Here is an 18,148-nt window from a genome sequence, read left to right as displayed (position 1 = left end):
TGGTTTATCACCTAAAATCTCAATAAAACCTTTTGTTATACAATTTGTGTTAATACAGGGCCCTGCTTCGTTGAATGGGTATCAGTGTCAGAGACTCAAAGAGCCACTGTCTGATCTTTCTATCAAGTCCAGAGCAGAAACGGCTGAGAAAAGCTTGGAGGATCGTTTCAGTCCGGTGTGTGAGTGGAAATGTGGGACTCAGGGTGAAAGAGTAGAGACGTTTCTGGCTCTGATCAGCCAGAACAGAGAGCGGCACTGTCAGGAAGAACACAAACAACCACACACTGTACCATCACATACTGTACAAACATACACTCACATATATGTTGACAGGAATTACACACACTCACCCACAGACAGCTTAATGAGTGAGCAGGAGTGAAGCATGTGACTGAATGGCAGCTTTCTGTGGGAGGGCTTGGCTGTTTGACACTAAGATGCAGTTTGTACAAAAACTGAAAACCTAAAAGCACAAGAGTTTTAGGTGATTTATAAACATTCTGGATAATGAGAAAGAACACCTAAATCACTGAGATGTTTCCTGAATGTACTGTCATTGCAGAAACAACATTTTTTCTTTCAAATTGTTCAGAAAGTGTGATTAGGATTTCTAAATGTAATAAATAATAATGCATGACGTTTCTCAGAGCCCAAAGCATGGAACTAGACAGAATAGATATGCCCTTATGGGTTTGGCATATTGTCACTGATACCCAATACATATACAAATTTTCAATTTTGGTACAGATAGAGATATGTGTTTGGTGCATCTCCACTTTAACTTTCCCACCTTGTGTCACAAATTTTATTTAATTGACTGCATAGTTGCAAAATAGAAGAAAATCGAACATGGCTTACAGTTTTTGTTATCAATATTTATTGCTAGCGTCAGAATTAATGAGAAGAATATATATTTTGAAGCAAATTTGAATTACATTTCCATTCTGACCCGCAAACCTCACCATGTGGTGGCGGTAGCGAGCAACAGAGCGTTGTTTGCCAACCACCAATAGAGTCAAGAAGAAGAAGTCGCTCACCACCTTGTTCGTTGCTGTAGCTACAGAAAGAGCACGGAGGAAGACCTCGCTGTATGACTGTGTTACTACTAAATAACAATGGCGCTTGAATCGCGGATTACACAGGAGGAAATAAAGAAGGAGCCAGAGAAACCCATCGATCGGGAAAAAGTAACTAACAGCATTTTACTCCGGAATCCTCTGCTGCTTGTTTTACTTTGTACCCGAGCTAACTTAGTTAGCATCTGATGCTAACTAGCACTATTGAGCGGTGTTTGTAACATTAGATCAAATATATTAAACAGTATTTAAATTGTGTGAAAAATTGCTGTGGTAATGTTGAGCTACTCAATAGTCAAGGGAGAAAAAAAAACGGGAAAATAACGAAACGTCAAGGTGTCGTGCTAGCTAATGCTTTACTTGCTAATGGCTATTCAGCGTTAGCATTAAAAGATGTTTAATTTTATCTTAAAAAATAAAAAGCTTTGATGTAATGTAGTGTCATAACTTTCTTCTGGAAAGTCTATATTTGCACTATTTTTAAATTAAAATTAGAATCAAGCAGGTTGTCAAATATATTTTCTGTCAGGGGCTTTTTAGTAAAGGGCTATTCCGCCTGTTTTAGTAGATCTGATTCTGATTTCTGCTTCAAACTCTAAAATACTTCTATAATCTATGTCCCTCACTAAGAAAAGATTGCGTTGTAGTAACTTGGTTTTGAAACTAGATGGCAGTCTGATGGATCGATTTTGTAGATGTTGTGTTGATCCCTGTCAAAAACATTATTTAATAAGAAACGGTGTTAATTAAGGTAAATTTGTCACACTAACATGTATTTATAAACTCATTTGATTGTGTAGAATACCTTTGGACTGTTTCTGCACTGCTTATGTCAAAAGTTATGCTTGATTTTCCTGTTTGCTGCAGACTTGCCCCCTTCTCCTGCGAGTATTTACCACCAACAGTGGGCGACACCACAGATCAGATGAATTTGCTCGGGGCAATGTGCCCTCCAGTGAGCTCCAGATATACACATGGTAACATTTTGTTGGCTTTTCTGTATGTACTTGTCACAGAAATGGAAATGCAGCTGAACTGTTGACTATATGTGTTGCAGGATGGATGCTACATTGAAGGAGCTAACTAGTTTAGTGAAGGAAGTCTATCCAGAAGCCAGGAAAAAGGGGACTCACTTCAGTTTCGCCATCGTCTTCCCTGATCCGAGAGTAAAGATGTACAAGTAAGTCTAACTCTACAAATCTGTGCTGACAAGACAGATTGATCAGAGGAATAGCAGGTTATTGATCTTAACTGATCACTTGCAGGTTGAAGGAGATTGGCAGCACTGTGTCTGGGAGGAAGGGCCTGGATGACGCCATGACGCTGCAGTCTCAGCGTTTCCAGATCGGAGACTACCTGGATATCGCCATCACGCCGCCCAACAGAGCGCCGCCCCTCAACACGCGCATGAGGCCTTTCTGAACGCCCGCTCACACTCTGAGAGATGGATCTTTATTTTGTGTTTTCTCATCTAAAACTGTTTCATTCATTTTATAAAACTTAATGTTTAATAAACATGTTTTTTTTTCAAAGACTAAGTCTCATTTTTACTCTCTATAAAACTATGGTAATTAGAAGTAATTGTAATAATGATGAATAATAATGAATGACGTAAGTAATTTCTCATAAATCAAATATTGACTCTACTAAGTATTAGAGACTCAGGAAAGAAAATAAAGTAAATAATGTTGGTTCTTCTTTCGAGATAAGAAGAAAGAAAAAGTAAAATCAAAATCACTTTTCAAGAACGAAAATTTTAAATTTGGTTATTTCTAATTTGGTAGAAAGAACTTCAAATTTTTTAGGTTAAGTTAAAAAGAAATTAACGAAATAAACACAGAAAATTCCAAGTCTAAGGTTTTCGACTTGTATTTCTACCAGTCACAGTAGTGCTGGTAGAAATTAAAAAAAGTCAAAGAATAAAGGAAAATGGGAATTATCAATAAGGAAGGAAGTCATATTTTTAAGAATAATTTCTCAAGACAAATGTCTTTAAAAAAGTCAAAATTTTTCAATAAAAGTTCATAAAAATATAATGAGAGTTGTAATGCTCTCTGTGATGCTTGTATTTGATGTAAAATATAGCAGTTTAAGGGTTTTTGGGTTTATTTTTTAACAAAATAATGTTTTGTCTTTTTATGGAAAAAAACACATCTTTACCAAATAGTGTTTAGATAAAAAGTTATCAAAAGATAAGGCTATTATTTTAGAAAATTAACGATATTTAAATTTCCTTCCTCGGTGTTCAGGATTTTATTTTGAAAGGTCAGTTAAGAACTAGGGTCCGACGTGGGCGCATGCGCACTGCCATACACAAAACGTTTGCAGAGCAGTAGCCGCACAAGTCCACAGTCTCTAAATAAGAAAAGCGGAGAATTTGTTCTGAAATGTTTCGCAGGAAACTGACTGCGCTAGATTACCATGACCCGAACGGATTTGAGTGCTCAGGTGAGGGAGAAAAGTGACCGATTCGCTGGTTTCGTTCAGGTTTTCAGGGTTAACCGACGTGCGTACGTATTCTGAACCGTGTCGCTATAAGGAGGCAGTGAATTGCCAGACTAAAAATAGGAATAAATGGAGGCATTCTGCGTTTTAAATTAACATCAGTGCAGTTTCATGCTTCCTATTTAAGCAAATCTATTTACTAATGTTAGTAAACGTTAATATTCTTATTAAAAACGTGTTAAAGGCTCTTAATGAAGATTCTGGTTTGAGTTTAATAAAGGCACCAACTCATTTCTGTACTAATGGTCACATTCAGATGAAACCCAGTTCAGGAACTGCATCGTGTGGCTGGAGGACCAGAAGATCCGACACTATAAGATCGAGGACAGAGGCAACCTCAGGAACATTCCCAGTTCAGACTGGCCCAAAGCTTATGAGAAGGTGAGCCTGTCTGGATCTCTGGACAATCTGGACACCATGACCTGTGTTTCAGCTTTCTGCTTGTGTTTCTGCAGTACCTGCTGGATCTGAACTGTCCCTTTGGAGTTCAGGAGAAGAAGGAGGCCCTGGACTGGCTGCTGGGTCTGGCTGTACGCTACGAATATGGAGACAATGGTAAGACATACAGCAAAATGGAGAATGTATCTGATTTTATTTGATCAAGCAACATTTTTTATTCATAAAACTTCCTGGGGACAAATTTAGCACCTGCAGTAGATAAAACAACCAAATTAAAGAGCTTAAGTAACAAAAAAGTGAAGTAAATAAAACATAATTCTTCATGTTTTGTGTATAAGTTTATTTTCAAGTTACTACACTGATACGACATATTAGTTGCATTGTTGATAGAACACAAGGAGTACATTTTTGCCATAAATCAAAAACCTTCTAGATAGAAACCAAAAAAGTTTCTGATTTTGAGAAGTCAAAAATTTGGTAGAAAGAACTTAATTTTTTTTTTAGATTAAGCTAAAAAGAAATTCAAGAAATAAACATGGAAAATTCCAAGTCTAAGGTTTTCGACTTGTGTTTTTGGTAGATCTTACAGTCCTTATAAATTATTTACTTTTCCATTGACAGGATATTAAAACAAAAGCACCAGAGTATAAACTCACCTCATAACAATCATTTTTGTTTTTAAATAAAGTGAAGTACTGAAGATGACCACTAGATGATGGTGCAACACAACTTATTTTCTTCTGTTATACAGTTGAAAAGTATAAGAACTGTCAGCCGCTGGACTCGTCCAGTAACAGCGATAAAGCCGTGGATCCTCTCGTCAACCTCGACAGTAAGTAAACCCCCGTCTCTGTTTTCCTTTCACTGTTTACGTTAATTATAACGTCTGTTTTTCTTATTCCTTTAGGTAACTCCCCAGATTTTAAAGCAGGAGTCACAGCATTGGCCAACATCCTCAAAATCCAGCGGCATGACGATTACCTGGTCATGCTAAAGGTGAGAAGAGAGTGATGTCATCCACAAGAATCTGAAACAGTCTGTATTTTGGGGGGTTTAATGGAAAGACCCACACAAAGTCACACAACTGCAAGAAAAATTAAAACTACATAGACTACAGAGCTGGGTAGAGTAGCAATACTTCAGCACATTTCTACACAAAACCTCAACTCAAAATATCATTTAATATTTAAAAATTATGTCATTGATGGACTAAAATATAAGTCAATGGAAATTTTGGTATTTTAATGACAATAATTCATATTAGCAACAAAATCAGGCAAAAGAAGTCAATTTATTTCAATAAAAAATGTATAAAACTTTACCTGGTGTGAGTCATGTTTGGTTTGTTTTTCATTCAGTGGGTAGAAAATCCAGAAATTTCACTCAAGTAAAAGTTATGCCGTCCTAAAAATACATATAATTGAGTCAATGTAAGTAGTTACTACATAACTACTAAATGGTCCTGCCACAAATCGTAAGACATGTGATTAACATAGTTGTTGTTTTTTTTCCAATCAGAAGAATTAAGTTTGATTTCCTTATTAGGCGTTGCAGCAATGCTCTCTAATCAGTGCATCTTCCTGTTCTTGGCAGGCCATCCGAATCCTGATCCAGGAGAGACTTTCACCAGAGGCCATCGCTAAGGCCAGCCAGAACAGAGAGGTGAGCTGAGGACAGGCGTGAATATCTCAACTCTCATTTAAAACTAAAAACGGTTCTTTGCAGGGTGTTCCGGTCGCTTTGGATAAACACATTCTGGGTTTCGACACTGGAGGTGAGTGAGGTTAAACCCCTGGTTTTTCTTTTCCTGGTTTCAAACACGTTCTGTAACGGCGCTCCTCCCCCCGGCAGACGCGACCCTGAACGAAGCGGCCCAGATTCTGCGACTGCTGCACATCGAGGAGCTGCGGGAGCTGCAGACGAAGATCAACGAGGCCATCGTCGCCGTCCAGGCCATCATAGCCGACCCCAAGACGGACCACCGCCTGGGCAAGGTCGGCAGATGAAAGGCCAAGGTCGCTGGAGTTGATTTGCAGAGAAAAGCGACTTTTTTTGTTCAAAGACATCTGAAGGAAATGTTTTTTTTTTTTTTCGGTTGTTTCATGAGATGGGCCAATTTGGACAAACGGAGCAAAGGTCCAAGTTTCAGATGCAAAGATTTGTTTTCTTAAAGAAGGGAAACTGTTGTTGGTAAAGAAATAAAATTCCTCAAAGGTGGAGGATTGTGTTGAACTCTTGAGTTTTTTTGGAATAAATGTTCATTTTGAGTTAGTTAAAATCACATAGGATGTGATTTATACAACAGCAAAAAAAACTTGTATCAAATCACATTTTATTGATATAAATATCACATCTCGTTAAAAAGAAAAGGTTTAAAATGTCAAAATATTCAGCAAAATAAAACGACATTTTCTCCTGTGGGAAATCCAGGACTGCAGCTGCTGCGATCGATCTGTGAGTTTTGCTGCTTTTTCATTTCAAACATTTATTTTATTATTAATAAAACAGGTTTGCTGCTGGCATCAGTCTGATTGGCACCATTTATGTCCGAACCGCAGATTCAAGCGCTTTGTCCAAGCTGCAGTTTTTTTAAACTGAAGCTAACGCAAAGAAATAATAACACTAAATAAAACCAACATTTCTTGTAGTTCTTGGCGACATGCAGCTTAACTTACCGTCTCCTGGCTCTGGAGCAATACTAATACTGCTGAATCCAAATCATAATTAATAAGAAAGCGCCCAAATTACTTAAAAAGTGACAGAAACTGGATGCAGAAAAACCCTGATGCTGTTAGTGTTCTGTTCCAGCTTCCATTGAGTTAAAAGCAGTCAATATCTTACCTGCAGTAGACGCTAAAGCTAACAGCTAACCGGCTATAGACCAAAATTTATTCTAAATTAAAACCTACTGCAGAATTAAATTGGTGTCAAACGTTTTAGTTTGCGCCACCATAATTTTAAAGATTTTAACTAAACTCGATGATCTCTGGAAACATTTATTAATCTCTTTAAAATGATAGCGGCACAAATAATGCATCAACGTTTTACACCAATTCAGTGAAATTCAAAGTTGATTAACTGCTTCCAACTTTGTACTTCCCTTTAAGTGATTGAAAAACTTTTAAAATCTTTTGTTCTGTAGCTTTGATAGAAAACAAAATTACTCAAAACAGTAGAAAAAACTGAGGTATAAAACAAATTTACAAGACATTTACTTTGGGTTATATTTTGAGGGTGAGGACAGTGAGGGTTGTAACTCTTGCTTCCATCCAGCGACTGTTGGTCCGTTGTTAGAGGCTCCCTGTGAAACGAGAGCAGAAGATTAGTTCCCTGACGTCTAATTAGTCAGAGGAGGAAGTCAGGTTTCCCTTCCTGTGTAAATCTGAATGTTTTTAGTGCCTCTGTTCCCTTTAGTGAACAAGTTTTCAATTTGTTGACGTCTTCAACAACAGCTGCTGTTGACCAAATAAGTGTGGAAATTGGAAATATAAAAATAAATCTGCTCAATGGAAACATTTTTCAAATCATGAGTCACATGATCAACATCTAAATGTTGCTACTGACAGAAATGACAAAAAAAGACAACAGGAAGTAGTAGAAGGATGTTGTGATAGTTTTTAACAACTTCTGAACAAACTTCACATGTACTTTTAATTTAATTTTGTATTTAATGGATTTAATATAATTGTGAAATTGTCTTTTTTTTTACATTAGTTGAATCTCGACAAAGTCTTGCAGCACATTTATAACAGAACAGCAGCTAACGGCGGCTTTAAAGTCTCCCCAAACGCCTTGCATGAGCGCTGGAGAGCTGTCATCAGCCGCCTTTGAAGGGAGCGGCGGACATGGCAATCCAGATGTGTGACATCTGCCAGGGTGCCACTTTGGGCATTAAACTGTGTTTACAGAGGCTGCGTCGCACTTTGAAGGTGTTTGAGAAACAGCCCTGAGGACATCTGCACACATTAACATGTCAGACATGATGACCCAGTCAAAGTACAGGCAGAGGGTCGTCTGCGATGGTGTAATCATGGCTGCTGTGTGTCAGGACGGTCACCGGCAGGCCAGGTGGATCTTGTCTCTAATGAGCGGTGCTAAACAATTGAGCAATGTTTTACTTTTGAAGGTGACTATGCACATAAAGGACATTAAAATATATATTTCTCTCTTTTAGATAAAAACAAGCTATTTTATTTTGAAGAGCCATGTTGCATCTGGAGTTGAACTGATTGTAGCTTTTTGGTCCAATTTGGCCAGAACTGATTTTTTTGTCTGAAATTTTGCAAAATATGGCAAAAAGTTGCTGAGGTTATTAAACTTAATTATTAACTGATTTCTTAGCAGATGTGAGTCTGTTGAGAAACGGAGGACAGAAGTTGATTTTTAGACCTTTCACTGCAAAAACACAAAATCTTAGCAATTATTTTTGGTTTAGTTTCTAATGGAAATGTCTAAACAAAAAAGTTCAGCAAGTAAATACTTAATATTGAAGAAAAAGTTCTAGTTTCACTGGCAGATAAATTCACTTAAACATGAGAAAAATGTTATAAGTTAAATAATCTGCCAGTGAACTAGAACTTTTTTATCACTTTTAATAAATTGTTTACTTGAAACAAGCTCTTATATCATTACTAAAAAGTTGCTTATAAGTTAGTTTTGTTTTATTTGATAAATATTAAGATATTTTCACTAGAAACTAGACGACAATACTTGTTAATATTTTGTGTTTTTGCAGTGCAGAGAAGATCGGCTGATTCATCAGGGTTATAAAATCTGCTGATCTCTTGATCTAGATCTACATTTATTTTAGGAAAGTTAATAAAGGTGCCACTTGAAGACTTTCCATCCCATCTCACCTGGTAGACAGTGGCTGGTTGCTATGGCGATGCCGTAGAGGTGAGACCGCTGCTCAGGCAGGTATTCGTCGGTGAACTTGCTGCTGCCTTTGTCGACTGCGATCACGCCGTCCCTGTGACGACCCAGAGGTTACGAACCGGTCACAGAAACAGACTGACGGCTCGTCAAAGATGGCTACCTCCTCCAGTCGCTGAAGTAGAAGTGGTTGCTATGGTAGACCATGCTGAACGGGTAGTTCAGGTCGGAGCTGATCACCCTGCGGCCGGATCCGTTTGGAGATATGCACTCCAAACGCTTGGTGCCTGATGGAAACAGAATCGATTCTGGATCAATGCTGCTTTCAGGAAGTGAAGAGAACAAACCTGGGATGTTTACCTGCATCGGCCCAACAGATCTGCCCAGCGGAGAGGTCGTAGGTCAGCGCGTTCGGCAGCCCGACGCCGTCGGACACAACCACTCTACGGCCCTGACCGTCCACAGTGGACGTCTCGATCTTTGGCGCCTCTCGGTTCCAGTCGGTCCAGTAAAGACTCCTGCAGAGAGTCAGCGCAGAAACCAGTTTGAATGCTGGGAAACAATTATTTTAATATTAATTAGCATATTAAAGTTACATATTATTACAATTATTTTAATCGGTTACTCAATCTATTAGTTTGATTTACATTCTGCAGATTATCTTATCAATATTGAAAACAATTGTCCTCAAGTAAAAGAAAAACTGCTTCAACTTATTTTTATTCCAGTATAAATAAATATTAACCATCAAAGAAATGACTGAAGTTAGAGTACAAAAGTATTTGGTAAAAAGTAACCAATCAAATGATCAATCAGTCAATATTTAACAAAAATCAGGCAGAACAAAATATAAAGTTAAGTGGAAATGTAGCTATTTTAAGGACAAAAATGACAATAATTTATATAAATAACAAAATCAAGCAATTGCGATTTTTCTAATCAATTAAAAACTTATAAAACTTTGACACAAACTGCAGCTGTGTGTCTGTGTCTGGTGTATTTTTGGTTAAAATATGTTTGTTTTTCATTCAGTGGGTACAAAATCCAGACATTTTATTCAAGTAAGAGCAAAAATACTACATAATAAAATCACTCAGTTTTTGCTAAATATATCCAACAAGTAAAGTAAAAAATACTAATACCCAACTTTAATAAAAACAATTTATATTTGCTTTTATAAATAATAAAATTTGCATTTTATTTCCTTAATATCTGACATTTAGCACAGTGTAGAGAGATATATTTAGATTGTTTTATTATTAACTAATTAATAACTGGACAAAAAAGATTTTCTTATTTTATGCCACTTGAGGAGTTATGAGTAGAACATATTCACAGACTAATTTCTTTCATCTTAAATGTGAAATATTTAAATTTTTTGTATAGTTTTTGCTAAATATATCCAACTATCTCACTTAACGATTAACCATTAATCACGACTAATGATTAATTATGATTAGTGGTGTCAGCTCTACCAGCAATGTAACACAAATTAAAATCTAAGACATGTGCCATGTCCCCTTTGTTCTGCTTCCTCTCATCTCAGTGTGAAATTTGATAAAATGCAGATGTGGCGCATTAAAGATGCAGAATTTACAGCTGCATTACATAATACATCAAACGTGATTTTGCTAAAGTTGGTTCCAGCTCGTGGATTTCCTTCTGTTTCTTATCATGTTTAGTTTAGAGACTCGTGTCTCGAAACCAGACTCAACAAGTCTCAACGGAGCGAGCAAATGCAGCGCGGAGGTTCTGGATCCAGACTTTGTTGACTCACAGCTGGCGTTAAATTTCCTGCTTTTAATAAAAAGCCGAACTGTGTGATCCCTGCTGCGCGTGAGTCAGTCCTCTGAGAAGAGAGACGCTCAGCTCTGGATGATTAAACCTCCAAACACAACTTTTAATTTAAAAAGCAAAATTAGTAATAAATAATGATGTATTATTGTGTTCAGCTCATGAAATGAGATGGTTTTAGTTAAACTACGACTAACAGAGAAGCATATAATATAAAATGTGATGATTTTTTATCATTCTGATGACAAAAATTGTAATAACAAACAAAAACCAGAATTAAATCATTTAAAAATGTAAGTATAAGGGTACACAATGCACCGATCCACTTTTTTCACTTTTGATACCGATAACGATATCTGAGGTTCAGTATCGGCTGACACTGATACAGAAAAGCAGCTGAATTGAAGTTCTTTGTTTTAAAAGCACAGATGCAAATGTACCAAATTAAAAATGTATTTCATCACTTAAAGACACACGTTTGGTGGAACTTGTCAGTATTTGTGACCCAGTGCAATTGGGAGTAGAAAATAAATAATAAACTGACAAAAATAAACTGCAGCAAACCTTTGAAATAGTCCAGAAAGTGACATTAGTTGTTCTAAATATAGTGTAAAACAAATAATAAAGCATAGAGTGAATAGATTGGGAACATATCGCTGATAATTGATCGGTGCAGATATTGATATCAGATCGGTGCATCTCTAATACATTCAATCCCTTTATTCTTGTTTTTATTTTGCCTGTTTTGTCTGAACCTGATCTTGAGGTGACATCAAACTTCTTTAACCTTAATTTTCTCCAAACTAAAGAACTTAAAACAAACTGATGGATAAAGAGTCTTACCCGGTGGATGAGACCACTACGATGGCCCGCGGGTTGACCAGGTCCGAGTCGAACAGGGTCCGCCTCCTGCTGCCGTCCAGGCTTGCGCTTTCTATCACATCCGTATTTGAGTCGACCCAAAACATCAACCTGCGCTTCGCGTCCAGAGCCAACCCCTCCGGACTGACGAGATCTGCAGGCAGAGGTCGCTGTTGTTTAAGCAAGAGCAGAATAAAAGCATTGAAGACGAAGAAGAGCAGGCGTTACTTGTGTTGATGAGCATCTCCGGCTCCGCTCCAGACGCCATCGAAGCTCTGTTGATCGTCCTGGCTGACAGATCCGTCCAGTAGACTTTATTTTCCTTGCAGTCGTAGGCGATGCCGACAACGATGGAGCCCTGCATGTAAACAAACATTAGCATCTCAGCGGGGGTTAGCTTGGAGCAGGGGGGGATTTTTAAAGCTGGAAATTCAAATGAATTACAAAAATCACAAATCAGAAGATTTCCCCCATTTGTTCTGTAAGCCTGGCGGCCACCAGGCTTACATTGTGCTCTATCAGGCTTAGCATTGCTTATTTTTTTAAGTCTTCTTAAAATGTTTGCAGTTATTAATCTTTCAATCGTTCAATAACAATTATCAAGTGATATTTTCAAATTTCCTGTCAGCGTTAAATATATTTTAGTTCAAAAACACGACGGGCTGCTGGCTGGATAACTGCGCTAGCAACGGGCTTCAAGTTTTCTGAGGGAAAACCAGACTTAGAAGAAATTCAACTTTGAAATTTAGCGCCTTGAAATGGAGCTTGTCTCTTTAAAAGCTCCACTTTCAGGAAGTCATCACAAACATGGCTCCTCTATTAACTCTAATGTTTTTACCAGCGTTAAACTGAGAAGTAGCTCACATAATGAGGTGTTTGGTAACTGCTGCTGCCTAGTCTGAAGGGGCTGAGTGGGGGAGGAGCTACGACCACCCAGACGTTTTGGACAGCTGAATGGTTGCCACTGAGATTAAAGGATTTCTCAAACAAGCATAATAACAATAATTATAATAAACACTCCATGTATGTTTTGGATGAAGGAATATCATTAAAGCTTATGAAGTTGATTTTTCATAATACTACCTCCTTAAAAATCATTCCTCTGTCATTTTGATGAGAGCTAAAATTTGACTAGGCCAAAAGGAGAACAAAATGGTTGATGGGTTTAGTTAAATGACTGATTGTGACGTTCTAACCTAAGAGTTTGCTCACATGTTTATTTTTTTTCATTATATTTCCATACATATCCCTCCAGAATGGACAGAATGTGATTTATCAACTCAAATTTAAAACTTTCAGCATTTAGTTTGTTTCTTCTGATGAGCACATCTGCTACAGAGGAGGCGTCAGAAACTCATCCACAGCAGATGTTGCACAGATGTCTCTCACACATTGCTTCACTTCACACATCGGCAATAAAAATGACAAATGGAGGCTAAATCATGACGTGTTTCAAACGCTGATCTGCTGAAAAGTTGAACCTGCAGCGGTTCTTACGTGGAGCGTCAGCAGCGTTTTGGAGCGCTCTGCGTCCAGCCGGCTCCCGTTCAGAGGCAGGGCTCCGATTTTCTGGCCCTGAGCGTAGAGGAGAGTGACGGCGGTTTTCACCGGAGGCGTCACATCCGGACGGGTCACAGGATGGACGACGAGCGGAGCGACCGATGGGAGGCCTGGCACCAACAAAATGGACTCAAATGAAAATCTGTGATTGTATTCAACCTCTTTGACTCTAATGATAGTGATGAAAAAACACAAAACAATAAACTAAATATACAACAATTTTTAATTAAACAACTACAAAAATCTGGTCTTTTCTTTCTTAGGCAGGGAAGTTTAAATTGTTGCAGATCTAAATCTTAAAATGCAAAGTAATGAGCGTCCAGCCAGCTAATTGGATGAAAGAAGATAAATATTCAGCCCTTTCCCACCAGTAAGAAGAGGATTTGTGTCCCTCTTTAAAAAAACAATTTGGTTGCTAAGAGACTTAATATTATAATTTGTTTATTGTAATTTTGCTCTAATTGAAGATAAAAGTTTCCATCTGCATCTCCCACTTGTGCTGGCAGGCCACACAGAACCAATCCGAGGGCCGCAAATGACCCCGGAGCCACACTTTGATCACCCCAGTCAGTTTATTCGACAAATGCTACAAAAACATCTGGCAACATCACAATTTTTTTTAGGAAATAGGTTAAAATATTCTTGAAGAATTTAGATGATTTATCAGCTGAAATGATAAAAGTTTAGTTTAAAATCCCAATGAAATACAATAAAGTTTGAGGTCATAATTGCAAGGAGAGAATAAAAGACAAAACATTGACTTACATGCAGGTTTGACTGCGTCGTGTGAGCGGGTACCAGGTACTTCCCGTCCCTCCTGGTCCACACACCAGCAGTAAGTGGACTCCCCGTAACACTGGACCGGACTGAGAGCGCAGAGCGATCACAATCAGAAGATCTGAAATTATCTCTAATCCGTTCAGCGTGAATCTACCTGAATTCTCCATCCGGTTCGCACTGAGGCAAATACTGCTGGGGGTCCGGATTCCCGCCGTAGTGCTCGATCAAACTGGCCCTCCATCTCTGACACACGCTCTCGGCCCGATTGGTCGGCGCTGCAAAGAGCGGAAACCTCTTTTAAATCCAGCAACCACACAACAGAGGCATAAAGAAACTCCTCTGTTGACGCTGTTCTTATTCAACTGAATGCAGCATCTGTTTTCCAGTTCTCTGAGTTGATGTCGCAATTTGAGCTGGAGTGCTTTATTAATGGTGTGTGAATGCCCTGTGCTTAAAGAGGCACACACACGCACACACACACACACACACACACACACACACACATACACACACACACACACACACACACACACACACACACACACACACACACACACACACACACACACACACACACACACACACACACACTCCAAAATGTTTACCAGCCAACAGAACTTTTAATAACTCAGCTTTAGAACTGAACCTGAAGTAGCTTTATGTTTCTGCTTCTGTCTGTGCAGGTAGTAAAAACACAAATTCAGTATTTTTTTTCCAGATTAATAGGTTATTGTGTGACTCATGTGGTTTAGAGGTTATATGGCATTTAACTACAAAATTCAGTAAATTTGGTGGTTAAGAGCGGCTCATGGAGGCGGGTCCAAACCGCACAGCTAAACTATTTAATGTGAAACAATAAATGAGGGGTTGTAGTTTAAAACCGTAGAGCCGGGATGTGGAAGTCAAATACACTGAGGTCCAAAAAAACTAATTTGCTGCAAGCCGAGGCCAAACACAGTGTATATTATTGGATAATTAAATGAATAAAGCAACATTTTCTTATGGATCTGTCAGTAACCTCAAGGAAAAACAAATTCAACAGGCAAACAGCAAAAAATGATCAATATTGTTTTGAAAAACTAAATATGTTTCTTAATATCAAGATAAATCCATAAATTAAAGTGCATTATAAACTGAAGCTACATTATTGTGCTGCTCTATGATGTTTATGTTCTTGTCTTTGTGTTTCTGAGAAGCTTGTTAGAGCCGTCTTAGATTATATTCTCATTACAGCCGGACTACCTACACACAGGCAGTGACTGCAGTTACTTTGAAAAAGTAACTTTTATCAGATTACTGATTACTCCTTGAAATAGGAATTTATATTACTGACTACTTTATTAGGAAAGTAACTGACATTAACAGTAACTATTTACTGTTAAATAGTTATTTACTGTAACTATTTATAAGTAAATAGTTATTTATTTACTGTTAAATAAATAAACTTTTAATTTATTTAACTGTTATTTAAATAACAGTAAAGTTATTCACTGTTAAATAGTTACAGTAAATAACTAACTATATTATTTACTAGTTAAATAGTTATTTACTGTAACTATTTAACAGTAAATAACTGTTATTTACTGTATTTAATATATTTTAGTTAAAAAACATGACTGTTATTTACTGTAACTAAATAGTTACAGTAAATAACTATTTAACACTAAATAGTTATTTACTGTAACTAAATAGTTACAGTAAATAACTATTTAACACTAAATAGTTATTTACTGTAACTATTTAAAAGTAAATAGTTATTTACTGTAACTATTTAAAAGTAAATAGTTATTTACTGTTAAATAGTTACAGTAAATAACTATTTAACAGTAAATAGTTATTTACTGTAATTTAAAAGTAAATAGTTATTTACTGTAACTATTTAAAAGTAAATAGTTATTTACTGTAACTATTTAAAAGTAAATAGTTATTTACTGTAACTATTTAACTGTAAATAACTATTTACTGTTAAATAGTTACAGTAAATAACTATTTAACAGTAAATAGTTATTTACTGTAACTATTTAACAGTAAATAGTTATTTACTGTAACTATTGTTGCGTTGTTGTTGTCAGCAGCTGCTAACAACAACAAACAATATGATTATTTTATAATGATTTCATCAACACTGTGTCTCCAGTTATAAGGTTGAACTGAAGGGGAGATTGTTTAGTGGTTACCACCGTAACCATTAAACAACATCAAGGGAAAACAAGACTTTAGTCATTTGTGCGTCTTTTTGTGTTTCTATTGTCTGGAAAACTATAAATAGGATTTCAACAACACCTAAAACAGCAACAAGCGACTCATTACATCGGCAAGCGACTTTAAAAAAAAACCAAGCCCAAATCCGCTTATGAAAATCACGTGGACGTTTGGAGCAGAACTCAAAATGTGCATCTGCCTCCATATTTCATGTTTCTGCCGCATAGACTCTCCTCAAATTTAATCACAAAAGAAAATAGTAACACAAAGTGATTTTGATAAGTCACTGTAGTCTGGCTACTGGGTTTGAAAAAGCAATGTGTTAGATTACTAGTTCCTGAATCAGTGGTTGAAAGTCAGTAGTGACATCACTGCACACAGGTTTGTCTTTTACCTCCTGAACATGAACTCTGCCTCCCACCAGAAACCCTCTGTTCTCAGCGTCCACTAACCGTTGGACCATTTCTGAGGAGGGAGACGTGGAAGTTGATCTCTGCTCTGATTGCTGATGAAATGAAGCCACTCGTGCTGCAGCGGCTTCATTGGCCCAATCACGGGCCTTGACTTTGACACATGTGCTGTTGAAGATGTAAAACCAACAGCAAACAGAAAAAGGAAATCCCACGTGAAAAAGTTCCGTCCACCCGTCCATCCGTCTGTCCATCTGTCCTTCCATCCATCTGTCCATCCGTCCGTCCTTTTGTCCGTCTGTCCACCCGTCCGTCCGTCTGTCCATCCATCCGTCCGTCCACCCGCCGTCCGTCCGTCCGTCTGTCCACCCGCCGTCCGTCCGTCCACCCGCCGTCCGTCTGTCCACCCGTCCGTCCGTCCGCCCGTCCGTCCGTCCACCCGTCCGTCCGTCCGTCCATCCGTCCGTCACCTGCCGTCCGTCCGTCCACCCGCCATCCGTCCGTCGTCCGTCCACCCGTCCGTCCATCCATCCGTCCGTCCACCCGCCGTCCGTCTGTCCACCCGCCGTCCGTCCATCCACCCGTCCGTCCACCCGCCGTCCGTGTCCATCCATCCGTCCGTCCACCAGTCCGTCCGTCTGTCCACCCGTCCGTCCGTCTGTCCACCCGCCGTCCGTCTGTCCACCCATCCGTCCATTTCGGCCGCTTGTATCCAGGAGCTCATGACCATAAATGAGGGCGGGAACGTGGATCGACTGGTAAATCGAGAGCTTCGCTTTTCAGCTCTGCTCTCTCTTCACCATGATGGACCGGTACAGCACCTACTTCACAGCAGACGCTGCTCCGATCCGTCTGTCAATCTCTCGCTCCCCTCTTCCATCATTCGTGAACAAGATCCCGAGATGAACTCCTCCACTTGGGGCAGGACACTGGCCTCGACCGGTAAAAGGCTCTCTACCCTTTTCCGGCTCGGGACCAGGCCTCGGACTTGGAGGCACAGATTCTCATCCTGGCCGCTTCACACTCGGCTGTGAACCGCTCCAGCGAGAGCTGCTGATCACGTCCGATGGAGCCAATAGGACCACATCATCCACAAAAGCAGAGATGCGATCCTAAGTCCACCAGAACGGATCTCCTCAACACCTTGACTGCCCCTAGAAATTCTGTCCATGAAGTGATGAACAGAATCACTGAGGGCAGCCCTGGCGGAGTCCAACTCTCACAGGGAACGAGTCCGACTAACTGGTGTTCCACGACCAGGACGAAAACCACACTGCTCTTCCGCAATCCGAGGATCCACTATCAGACAGAGCCTCCTCTCTTCTGTCCTTCAACCCAGACCTGCTCTCACCGACAATGCTTCAGAGAGTCAATCATATTTTAATATCCATCATGGATTTTAAAATATCCAAGATGGAACCCAATATTTTAGAGTTCCTGACTCATACATATTCAGGAAAGCACGCCCGACTCTCTGAAACACTGTCGGTGTCTCTTCAGTGTTGATTTCTTCTGTTTCCGCCGGTGTTGCTGTTTTCTCCATATCTTGACCGCTAACTTTAGATTTAATCCGATCTAATTTTATTTTCAAAACCACAATCTCCTTATTCAACTCGTCAGTTTCCGATTCCATCCACAAGCGATCCCTTTTATGTTCCATTAATCGGCCGTGGGCCTCTTGCCGAATGC

At 38.8% G+C, this 18,148-nt stretch overlaps 3 protein-coding genes across 3 annotated transcripts in view; 2 read left to right on the top strand and 1 right to left on the bottom strand.

Annotated features, from left to right (window-relative positions):
- Window positions 1-1,021: 1,021 nt before the first annotated feature.
- On the top strand, window positions 1,022-2,608 carry sap18 (Sin3A-associated protein). The gene is made up of 4 exons (XM_055059635.1): window positions 1,022-1,187; window positions 1,944-2,053; window positions 2,134-2,256; window positions 2,342-2,608. Exons 1-4 carry the CDS (start codon window positions 1,116-1,118, stop codon window positions 2,496-2,498), a joined length of 462 nt encoding a protein of 153 aa, XP_054915610.1. The 5' UTR covers window positions 1,022-1,115; the 3' UTR covers window positions 2,499-2,608.
- A 755-nt stretch (window positions 2,609-3,363) lies between these two features.
- On the top strand, window positions 3,364-6,212 carry rtraf (RNA transcription, translation and transport factor). The gene is made up of 8 exons (XM_055059569.1): window positions 3,364-3,524; window positions 3,838-3,962; window positions 4,037-4,136; window positions 4,732-4,812; window positions 4,888-4,976; window positions 5,574-5,642; window positions 5,706-5,754; window positions 5,832-6,212. Exons 1-8 carry the CDS (start codon window positions 3,464-3,466, stop codon window positions 5,984-5,986), a joined length of 729 nt encoding a protein of 242 aa, XP_054915544.1. The 5' UTR covers window positions 3,364-3,463; the 3' UTR covers window positions 5,987-6,212.
- An 83-nt stretch (window positions 6,213-6,295) lies between these two features.
- nid2a (nidogen 2a (osteonidogen)) overlaps window positions 6,296-18,148 on the bottom strand; it is a 78,258-nt gene continuing 66,405 nt past the window's right edge. Inside the window, 9 exon segments of the mRNA XM_055059567.1 lie at window positions 6,296-7,281; window positions 8,837-8,949; window positions 9,016-9,139; window positions 9,213-9,370; window positions 11,490-11,661; window positions 11,736-11,865; window positions 13,005-13,177; window positions 13,833-13,933; window positions 14,002-14,122. Of these exon segments, the coding sequence (XP_054915542.1) occupies window positions 7,271-7,281; window positions 8,837-8,949; window positions 9,016-9,139; window positions 9,213-9,370; window positions 11,490-11,661; window positions 11,736-11,865; window positions 13,005-13,177; window positions 13,833-13,933; window positions 14,002-14,122 (1,103 nt within the window). The 3' untranslated portion in view covers window positions 6,296-7,270.

Source organism: Poeciliopsis prolifica, unplaced genomic scaffold (assembly GCF_027474105.1).
Source record: "Poeciliopsis prolifica strain line A6 unplaced genomic scaffold, Auburn_PproV2 SCAFFOLD055, whole genome shotgun sequence".
Classification (NCBI taxonomy): Eukaryota; Metazoa; Chordata; class Actinopteri; order Cyprinodontiformes; family Poeciliidae; genus Poeciliopsis; species Poeciliopsis prolifica.
The sequence above is the reverse complement of the archived record's forward strand: the minus strand, read 5'-3'. Positions and strand labels throughout refer to the sequence as shown.